Here is an 11,972-nt window from a genome sequence, read left to right on the forward strand (position 1 = left end):
TGTAGCTGGAGCATCTAACACCTTTGCACGATACTTCACACAGTAGCTGCATTCGTGTCGTATAGATTTGACTATGGATCGTAGCTTTGGGATCCAGTATTTCTCTCTGATCTTACTCATTGTTGTTGCAACTCCCCCGTGTAATGTCTGAAGATGGCAGTGCTCAATGATATGTCTTGCCAGGGCAGATCTTCTTGGGATGAAGATTGGGTTGTAACCTGGAACTCTGCCATGACACCTCAGTATTCCATCTTCATCTGCTGCTAATGTGACATCTGAAGTCATGTCGTTTGTTTGCTGTGTTATGTGGATCCATATCTTCTCTGATGCTGTGATCTCTGATTTAGTGAGTGGTCCCACTCGTCTCATCCCCTTACAGCCATCTATGAAACGCTTCATATATGACGTTATGCGTAGAAGTTCCAGAATTTGAACTTGCTCAGAAGCTCTTGTGACCATCGGTTCGAAGGACCACCGTTCAGTGTGGGGAATATTAGTGTAGAGATATTGGCCGCAGATCATTCCCAGTGACACTGAAGAAACTCACAGTTCTTGATCGAAAAAAAAAAAAAAAAAAAAAAAAGTGTGGAAAACCTCCCGACTTATTCTCTAGTCTCTTTGTTGTGCTGTATAGCCGAGCTGTGCACAAGCTCTTATTTGTAGGAAGTGGAACATGATCTTCTTTCCAAGGTAGTTTTGTTTCATAGTATCCACTCTCTGCCCTAGTCAACTGTTTCTTGAACTCTTCGTGAATTGCTGCACTTTCCTTTATATCTGTGTCTTTGATTCCAAGAACATCCAGTGAGCACAGCTTCTCAAATTCTTCTTGGCTGGATCTCAAAAAGAACTGTTTCTCTGTCTGACTCTCTCTCCCTGACTGCCGTCCAGAAATTGTCCAACCCAGCATCGTGAACTCTGCTCCTGGATCCTTATCTGGGTGGGTTCCAAGGACTAGAGGTTCTGTTGTGCGAATCCTCTGGTAGTCTGCGACTCCTAAGATGATGTGAACTGGCATTGAAACTTCAGTTGTCTCTTCCTCACTGAAATGTAACCGGCTGAGTCGTCTGTGTTGTTTCTTCAATGCAGGAATGCCTGGGTTAGGTAGGTGGGTTAATATACCTTTCTCAGCATTCACACACTCCACATTGAATGAGAAACCATCAACTGCTAAGGACTGTAATGTGATACTGTACACCTCAACAATCTTCCTTACAGTGCCGTACATCTGTTCAATACAACGTTGTTCTGTCTTCGCTGGCTTCAAGTGCAATTTTGTGATCAAGTCTGAGCATATGTATGAACTCCCTGCACCTGTGTCAAACATGACTCGAACTTTCTCCTTCCCCACTTTGGCAATAACAGTGGCATGTAATGCTGAGGCATGATCCATCACTGAGCTCAATCCCTTTTCCACTTTGGTATTGTCCGACACATCAAGCGTTGATTTCCCTTTGTCACAAATTGATGTATGATGCTTTCCTTTACAGTTCTTGCATCCCCGGGATCTGCAGTTGACTGCAAGATGACCAAATCCTGTACAGTTGAAACACATCCTGTTTCTTCTCAGTATTGCTCTCTTGGTGGCCACATCCAGTACTTTCATACAGCCGTTACTCGAATGATCTTCTGAACTGCAATACACACATTTAGTTTTGCGACCTTGTTTAGACTCTCCATTACTGCCAAGAAGTAACTTTTCTTCTTTTGTACGAGAACTTCTCGCACTGGGCCAAGCTTGTCCATCAGAGTGTAGACTGAGCTTTGTGCAGTAGTCAGTTTCCTCATTGTTGTGAGAGTGCGAACTATCCTGGCAAGCCTGTTATAAAAGTCATGAATGTCACGCAACTTGTGAATGTTGGTCACTACTGGTAGTTCCTCAAGTTCCTTTATCAAGGCTTTGTGCACCTTAATGTCCTTCCCATATGTCTCGACTAGTATTCTTTTGGCTTCCTGATATCCCTCTGAGGTATGTGGTAGCCCCAGGATATCCTCCTTTGGTTTGTCTTTCACTAGCTCTAGTAAGTAATTAAACTTACTGATTTCTGCAAGATTGGAACCATCCACCTCCACTGTAAACTGATTCCAAAAACGTAACCAGTCCTTGTAGTCACCAGAGAATGGTGTGATTGTATATTTCTGAAGCTTCACTGCTTGTGTTGAGGGCGCTGTTGAAGATGCATGCTCCCCCCTGTGGTCAACTCGTTCGGCACGGTTGGCTTCGATCTGTCTCTCGAAATCTAGTTTCTGTCTATACCACTCATCCTCTCGTTTTTGTTGGCGTGCAGTTGCCATCTCAATTTCCATTTGTTGTTGAACTCTGTATTTTGATTGTTGCTCATTTACCACGCGCTGGATATGTAGCTCTTTTTCAAGCTTGAGTTGTACGTCTCTTTCCACAGCTTCGTCCAGCTGTTTTCTGATACGCTGCCGCGCCTCCCTAAATGCCTGGATTGACACTTTCTGTGTTGATGTCCACTCCTTCACATGTTCTAAGTCTGACTCTGCTTCCAACAGATATTCGGCTGTCTCGTCTTTCAATTTGTCTAATCGCTTGATCAACTCTCCTATTTGTTCATATGCCGTGGTAATATCTACCGTGTCCTCACTGTTGGATAGCTCTGCAATTTCATCAAGTTTGATTTCGGCAATTGCCAGCTGTCGTTTGAATCTCTCCTCGGTAAATGCCATGTTTTGTACACGCTTGTAAGCACTGCGATCAACAGTTATTCGACTGCAAAAACCTCGTTGCAACTGCGTCAGTTCTGCTTTCCCACGGTAACTTTCATCTAATTTGATTGATGATGCAATGCTGTGTACAACACTATAAAGTCCTATATGATGTACTCACGCTCTTTCTCCCGTCGTGGTCGCCACCGTTCAGTGTGGGGAATATTTAGTGTAGAGATATTGGCCGCCGATCATTCCCAGTGACACTGAAGAAACTCACAGTTCTCGATCAACAAAAAACATTGGTTTATTACGTTTAAACTCACGGTACAGAGCAGCACGCCGCATCCATGTGCGTTGCCATTGTAGGTTTAAAAAGCATGATGGGAAATCTGGTAGTAATGAGAATTTAACCCCAGAATCACGACAAAATAACATGAATAAATTCAACTATGAAGCAACTGTTGCCGGAAACTTTGTGACAAATATGTCCATGTTCACACAGTCCGCGCAAATAAATCATAGTACATGCACAGTAATGAGTGTCCTGAAAAATGTGCATTTTGGTCAAAGTTCAGCCATCGCCTGTACGTAGGTTCTCATAACTGTGTCAAAGCTCTAGAAAAGTCTCTGTTGAGCGAAGTTTTTATGTCATGCGCAGTAAGTGTTCAGAGCATCAACTGTAGTATAAAATATTTTGCCAAATTTCCGGAATCATGATAAACACGATAAACAGCAATAAACAAAATTCAGTTTTGGTCTAAACAACAACAAACAACAAATAATAAAGTCGGGAGGTTTTCCACAGTGCAAATTTTCGTACACCAACCATAACTGTACCACGCTGTGTGTTCACTGACAACCAACACATTATGAGATGCATGGATTTGCTGACGCAAGCAAGACTGCGGTTTGTGCTGCAATATACATCGTTGCGTATGAGAACTCAACACCGGTCAGCCAGAATCTACTCACAGCTAAAGCAAGAATAGCTCCTAAACACATGAGCATTCCAAGGTTGGAGTTGATTGCTGCACATACCCTAGCCAAACTACAGAATAACGTCAGCAAAGCCTTGGCCAATTTCCCCATCACAGCTTGTCACAGTTGGGTAGACAGCACCACTGTTTTATACTGGCTGTCTAACCGTGGAGAATGGTCAACATTTGTGCGCAATCGGGTCAAGAAGATTGACGAGCTGACAGAGTCCAAGTGGAGATATGTGCCAACAGCAGAAAATCCAAGCGACCTGGGAACTAGAGGGTCGGCACCAAGTCGACTCGGGACGATGTGGTTTCAAGGGCCAAACTGGCTCTCAAGTGAAGGTGACAGACCAGTTCAACCAGAGATTTCCGAGTCAGAGGGAGCAAAGTCAGAGAAAAAGTCAACGAAGAAAAGAGAAGTGATGCTTCTACTGGAAGATGCAACTCAGAATGAGACGATAGCATGGTCACAAGAGCTTCTGAGCAAGTTCAAATTCTGGAAACTTCTACGCATAACGTCATATATGAAGCGTTTCATAGATGGCTGTAAGGGGATGAGACGAGTGGGACCACTCACTAAATCAGAGATCACAGCATCAGAGAAGATATGGATCCACATAACACAGCAAACAAACGACATGACTTCAGATGTCACATTAGCAGCAGATGAAGATGGAATACTGAGGTGTCATGGCAGAGTTCCAGGTTACAACCCTATCTTCATCCCAAGAAGATCTGCCCTGGCAAGACGTATCATTGAGCACTGCCATCTTCAGACATTACACGGGGGAGTTGCAACAACAATGAGTAAGATCAGAGAGAAATACTGGATCCCAAAGCTACGATCCATAGTCAAATCTATACGACACGAATGCGGCTACTGTGTGAAGTATCGTGCAAAGGTGTTAGATGCTCCAGCTACATCAGCCCTGCCCACCTACAGAACGGTATTCACTGAGCCGTTCGATGTGACAGGTGTGGACTTTGCAGGGCCACTGATGTACAAATCAGAAAAGTATGAGACCAGAAAGGCTTACATTGCCCTCTTCACGTGTGCCAGCACCAGAGCTGTGCATCTTAAGCTTTGCAGAGACCTGTCTGTGAATGAATTCAAGCGACAGTTGAAGGAGTTTGTTGCACGAAGAGGATCACCAAGAGTCATGGTGAGCGACAACGCAAAGACTTTCATCGCGACCAAACGGTGGTTGTCGACGTTGCAAAAGGATGAAGATTTGTTCAACTATTTGACAACACATAACATAGAGTGGAAGTTCAACATGTCACGTTCTCCATGGTGGGGTGGATTCTTTGAACGACTCATCGGCATCATGAAGAGAAGTCTGTCGAAAGCTATAGGAAGAGCACTACTGAAATTTGAAGAGCTTGAGGAAGTTCTACTCGATGTGGAGACGTTCATGAACAACAGACCATTGTGCTATATGGAAGAAAACTTCGAGCAAGTAGTGATCACCCCAAACCTGCTGTTGCGTGGACAACCAGCGCGGTTTCTGGAGGAGAGCATCGATGACATGGATGACTCGAGAGATGTGATGAGTAAGCGGCTGAAGTACTTGAGATCCTGTAGAGAAAATGTTCGCAAACGTTGGTTGAATGAGTACCTTCACGCCTTGCAGGAACGTTGCAGTAAGAGGGTTGAGGCCAAAGATCAGGAGTTACCAGGAAAGAACTCGATTGTTCTACTCAAAGACACAACCAAGAATCGAGCAAATTGGAAGATAGGACGGATTGTAGACAACATCGTAGGAAAAGATGGAGTGATAAGAGGATACAAGATCCGGACAGGCAGTGGCTATGTTGTTGAGAGGCCACTCCAGTTGGTGTGTGATCTGGAAGTCAACGGAACTAACGACGCAACAGGGGTTGGCACTATAGCTGAACCAGAAGCTGACCCTGTGATTAACCAGACATGCACTTCAGCTGATGAAGAGGAAAGATCTCAAACCAACCAAGAGTTGAGACGCCCTGCTCGGCGGGCAAAGACTGCTGCGGTAGATCGCCTTGTTGGTGTCATTGCTAACGAGAATGAGGACGATTAGGAAACCTCTATATTAAAGTTGAAGTAACTTTAATAGGGGGAGGGTGTGGAAAACCTCCCGACTTTATTATTTGTTGTTTGTTGTTGTTTAGACCAAAACTGAATTTTGTTTATTGCTGTTTATCGTGTTTATCATGATTCCGGCAATTTGGCAGTTGTTGAGTGAAGGGCTTCTCACGTTGGCTCTTGCTGAGCAATCATACACTATTCTCATCTTTGTTGTTTCTGCCTTATCTCGGATGACGGCTGATGTGGGACATAATGTACTGTCTCCCCCGTTTGATTGGCTGGTAAAGGCTCAATCACTCCCATGTTGATTTGTTCTCTTATGATTTCATCGTACTCTTCTAATCTCCCCATTCTTCCCAATCATCGTCCTTTTAGTGATTGGTTCACTGCTCTTCTGACATGATTCAAAACTGATCGTCAATGTGTCCTCCTCCTTGTTCCATGGAATACCTAAAATCTTTGTCTCGTTGCTAGATGTGTTGTCAAGAAACCTTGTTGTGTAAGTATCTTCTTCCTTCTTGTCGTTCTCTGCGCTGAGGTGATCGATGTTGCTATGCCATTTGTGAAGATTGAAACCACCCTCTGACAGTATTTTGGTGGACTCCACCTTGAAAGTCGCAACATCATCTTCTTGATCTCCACCTCCTTGAATATCATCAACATATGTATCTTCCAGCAAGCTGTGTACTGTTGCTGGATATTCCTGTTCATAGTCCTCAATGTGCTTCTGCAGTGTTACACCGAGAATATATGGACTTGACGTCGCTCCAAAGATCACTCGTGTGAATCTGTACTCCGTCACCTCACGATCTTGTAGATTGTTATACCACAGAACTCGCAGTGCATCCCTGTCTTGTTCGTGCACTCTGATTTGCAGGAAAGCTTTCTGAATATCTCCTGTGATACAGAACTTTCGCATGCGATTTCTTGCAATGATGTCAAACAAAAGTGGTTGTAGTGGTGGCCCCGTCTCTAGGTTTTGGTAATCCGTTGCTCTAGAACCAAACTTTTTCTCTGTCACCCGAGGTATTTATTATTTATTTCGAAAATGAATTGTTAAAGGCTCCCTGTGAGAACAGTTTGAACAAATGTTTCAGCCTCTACTAAATCTGTACATAGTAGTAAATTGTTACTTTACTATTTCTGTCGTTCGTCATATTCAGGCCACCTGGCATAAAGTTAATGATATTCATCCGAATGTAAGCTCTTATTTCGGGTGTCACGAAATGCCAATACGTAACGTTCAAATTTGACTTTTTTTTCTGACAAACATGTGGGACTTTTGACAGTAAATAATCGGTCGGTGTCGCGCCGCGTCCGAGCGTTGTCTCCTTATTTGATGAACTGCCCAGCACCGGGTCAGAACGCGCATGTTTCACGTTTGACATAAAATATGTACAACATTAAGAGAGAAAGAGAGTGAATAATGGGTTCTTAAATTACTCTTTTGAAAATAAACACCCGAACTTTTCATTTCATGACAGTGATTTTAGTAAGTATGATAATTTTTTCAGATGTACATTTTGTGTAGTAGTTGTAAATTATTTCGAAGGTTAAATGGTCTATAAAGAGCACTGCTCTATACCTGTAAGCTTAAGTTTGATTTTCGGAGAAATGTATTATCTTAAGTAACACTGAAAATTCACGACTGAATTTCCCTTGTCTTTAGCAGAACTTTATCAGTGTGCTTTTGAAAAGAGGAATAAAGATAAAATGTTTAAAATTTTGCATGCTTTAAAGAAGGTGTTAAATTATGCGTGCTTGTAATGGTATATACATAATATTTTTCTTGCCCCATCGGTGTCCGTAATGATCATGGTCAGCCCACTGATTGGATTTATCCCGTAAATTATATTATACCGGCTATTGAGGGATGAATTTTATCCTGATTTAGCAGAGATGTTGTTATTTTTTATGAGGATGATGCTGTACTTTTCTCTGACACCATTTCCGGTTAACACGCCTGCCAGATGGATTTAGCAGTATTGTAGATTTCAATTTAGCAAAGGTTAAGTAATTGTTTTCTAGTGAACGCCGTTACTGACTTCTGAGATTGCTTTGCTGTATATAATGAGATGACTTCATTATAGCATAAGACAATGCTAACCTATCCTTACTTTACATCAATATATTTTTAAGTGTCGCATTTATTTTACAGGGTAATGTCAACATGTTCTTTGGAAACATGTTATTTGGTTATGTACTGTCAAATTATTAGGTACTATCTTTATAGTATATAGTAAAGTAAATATATGATTAGGAAACACAATTACTTATTTAGATAGCGTCAATATATAATTACATGACGGCAATATATGATTTGATATTGCCTTTATGCTGCAAGGAAATGAAACATATGATTACGTAATATTGTTTTGTAACATGCAACTTATTGAAAAGAAAAAGAAAGTTACAAAACAGAAGAAAGACAGCCCAACTCCTCTAGAATGTACTAATTGCATTTGTCATAGTAGCCTTTCGTTCGGCCTCATACTCATATCTCAACTTATTTAACGATTCCACTTGTCTCGGTAAACTATTTTTTGGCATTTACAACTGAAAATATATCTTTGGTTAATATAATTAAAACACTTTCAATAGCTTTAAACTCTGGCTTACTGAGTAAAAGGTCAACTTTAGCTAACTCACGGCAAATTCCACTTTGCGTTCTTAATAAATGAATTATGGAATTCCAAAATTGATGATTAATTGTACACCAACAGAACAAATGTTCAATTATTTCAATTTCTCCTTCACAAAACGTACAAAGATCAGAATCAGAGATATTTCCGAGAAGAAGAAATCTTTGTATGGGTATATCCTATGTAGAAATTTAAATTGAAAATTTCTGAAGGAAAATGGTTGGTCACTTGAAACGGCAATTTAAAGAAAATAATGAAGGTATCTGTCGTTATTCTATTCGTTTCACATCACTTTCTTACAGCTTTGAACTTCTTATTATGACTTAAAGCCGCAATTTTCAATCCCAGGTTCTCGCATTCGTGGAGTTCTCCTCGCAGTCAAACACTTGGCCAGTACGACGATGTTTGATTTCTATAACATTAATTACACAAACTGATCTCAACCTTTTGGCGCCTTTTGTTAATCCCGCAAACAGAGTTTATACAAGCGTTTGATTGACGGTCGGTTCAAATCGCCAACGGTCATTGATTCCTCATAACCAACACTCGAATTTTCTCGCAAGTAGCATATGGTACCTGTCTACCAATTGAACGCTTCTTCCGAGCTTAAAGATCAAACTTAGAGATGGAAGAAATCAAGGAGTGTCTACCGTGAGATAAAATGATAGCTTTTGTAATTTAAGCCATAGACTTCGGAGCAGTTCCACTCCAACGGCACACATAGACCATGTATATGTGACACATCAAATTATTCCTGTTCTTTAAAAGAGAATGTGAACTACACCAGTGCATTATAATAAGCTATTAAAGAGGTTTTAATTCAATAGCAGCTGAAAACGATCAACGCAATCTTCAGATTGTATGACCACAAAACTTGGTAACATTGTAATTCCTTTGGGAATTCGATTTTTCATCTTCTGGTAAATATCAGGGATACCCAAGAGATCTAAATCAAGAGTGTGAACACGTTGGGTTAAGGAAAATGAACTCTAAGATAAATATCTGAAGACAAATGTCCGAAATTAAGAGGAAAAACACAAAGTCCAGAATTGTGCACTGCATTCCAGATGATATCTACATAAATGCAAATATAACCAGATATGAACTGAATGTGCTCACGTGTTTTACAACAGGTTCATTAATAGTAATACCCTTCACAAAACAATAAGATATATGTTATCACTATATGTAGCAGGTTTTTTCAATTTCGGACAGTACTCTCAGAGTTTAATCACTAATTACAAAATTTTATTTAATGTGCAAATTTGCTGTTAATTAACTTGACACTGCTCAATGCTTCATGGGACAACTAGATATCCATCAGATCAACATTTGTAGCACGTTTTATTTAATTTAGTGCTGTAATTTAGAGTAATGTCACTAATTACAAAGTTCATTAAATATGCAAATAAACCGTAAATTAACTTGACACTGTTCAATGATTCATAGCACAATGAAATATTTATCAAACCAATTTCTGTAGAACGTTTCACAAAATTTGGGCCGTAATTCCAGAGTTTTATACCTAATTACAAAGTTTATTAAATATGCAAATGAACCCTTAATTAACTTTACACTACTAAATGCTTTACAAACAGATATCTGTCAGATCAGTATTTGCAGTATATTTCATGACGTTTGATGCAGTTATTTCGGAGTCACATGACTAATTATAAAACTTCATGATATATGCAAATGAACTAATTATTAACTTGACACTGCTCAATGCTTCTCAGTACAATTGGATATTTATCAGATCAACATCTGTAGCAAGTTTCATCAAATTTAACGCTGTAATTTTGGAGTAATATCACTAATTACAAAGTTCATTAAATATGCAAATGAACCCTTAATTAATTTCACACTACTAAATGCTTTACACTACAGTTAGATATCAGTCAGATCAGTATCCGCAGCAGATTTCATCACATTTGATGAAGTTATATCGGAGTTATATGACTAATTACAAAACTTCATAAAATATGCAAATGAGCTATTTTTTACTTGACACTGCCAAATGCTTCTAAGTATAATTAGATATATATCAGACCAATATTTGTTGCAAATATCATCAAGTTTCGTGCAGGAATTTCAGAGTTATCTCACTAATAACAAAAGTTCATTAAATATGCAAATAAGAAGATAATTGAAATGACACTCTCAGTATCATCATAATAATCTGAGACTGTCATCTGTGAAAGTTTCATGAAATTTGGTGCAGTATTTCTTGATATATGTCTACACTGTCATTACCGTCTCCTTACGGAAAAAAACAATCTTGCATTACTTCATTAATATGCAAGTCACACTTCCCAAAGCCTAATCAGTTCTTGCAAGTAGCATATTGTACCTGTGTACCAAATCTGACTTCAATCCGTTCAGGCGTTTTTGAGTTATCGTGTAAACAGACAGACAGACAGACACACACACACTACACACACTAAAATACACACACAGACACACACACACACACACGGACAGACAGATAGACATCGCTATGACAATAGCCCACGTGTTTACACACGTGCGCTAAAAACCAGGTGTGAAATGAATGTGCTCACGTGTTTTACAACAGGTTCATTAATAGTAGTACACTTCACAGAACAATCAGATATCTGTTATATTATTATATGTAGCAGGTTTTGTCAACTTCGCACAGTACTCTCAGATTATAATCACTAATTACAAAAATTATGTGATATGCAAATGAGCTGTTAATAACTTGACACTGCTCAATGCTTCACGGGACAATTAGATATCTATCAGATCAACATTTGTAGTACGTTTCAACAAATTTAATGCTGTAATTTTGGAGTAATATCACTAATTACAAAGGTCATTAAATATGCAAATGAACCATTAATTAACTTGATCGTTAAAGTATGCAATGTTTCATAGCACAATTAGATATTTATCAAATCAATATCTGTTGCAGGTTTCACAAAATGTTGTGCGTAATTTGAGAGATATATACCTTATTACAAAGATCATTAAGTATGCATATGAACCCTTAATGAACTTCACACTACTAAATGCTTTACACCACAGTTAGATATCTGTGAGGTCAGTATCTGCAGCACATTACATTTTGTGCAGTTATAAGACTAATTACAAAACTATATAAAATATGCAAATGACTTATTTATTAACTTGACACCGCCCAATGCTTCTAAGTACAATTATATATATATTAGATCAATATTTGTTGCATGTATCATCAAATTCGGTGCAGAAACTTCAGAGTTATATCACTAATTACAAAAGTTCATTAAATATGCAAATGAGCAGATAATTGACCTGACACTCACAGTATCATCATAATATTCTTGGATTCTCATCTGTGAAAAGTTTCATGAAATTTTGTGCAGTATTTCTTGATATATGTCGACACTATAATTACTGTCCCTATAGGAAACCATTATATGACACAAAATGATACATCGTTACTTCATTAATATGCAAGCCACACTTACCAAAATCGAATCAGTTCTGGCAAGTAGCATATGGTACCTGTCTAGCAAATCTGACTCGAATCTGTTAGGGCGTCTTTGAGTTATCGTGTAAACAGACAGACAGACACAGACACACAAACAAACACACGCATGGAAAGACGGA

General features: G+C 39.4%; 2 protein-coding genes across 2 annotated transcripts; one reads left to right on the forward strand and one right to left on the reverse strand.

Moving 5' to 3' along the window:
- Positions 1 to 3,544: 3,544 nt before the first annotated feature.
- LOC139144418 (uncharacterized) lies at positions 3,545 to 5,707 on the forward strand. The gene has a single exon (XM_070715120.1). The coding sequence runs from the start codon at positions 3,545 to 3,547 to the stop codon at positions 5,705 to 5,707; it is 2,163 nt and encodes a 720-aa protein (XP_070571221.1).
- A 333-nt stretch (positions 5,708 to 6,040) lies between these two features.
- Positions 6,041 to 6,634, reverse strand: LOC139144419 (uncharacterized). The gene has a single exon (XM_070715121.1). It carries the CDS (start codon positions 6,632 to 6,634, stop codon positions 6,041 to 6,043), a length of 594 nt encoding a protein of 197 aa, XP_070571222.1.
- Between the last annotated feature and the right edge of the window lie 5,338 nt (positions 6,635 to 11,972).

Source organism: Ptychodera flava, chromosome 11 (genome assembly GCF_041260155.1).
Source record: "Ptychodera flava strain L36383 chromosome 11, AS_Pfla_20210202, whole genome shotgun sequence".
In the NCBI taxonomy this organism is placed as follows: Eukaryota; Metazoa; Hemichordata; class Enteropneusta; family Ptychoderidae; genus Ptychodera; species Ptychodera flava.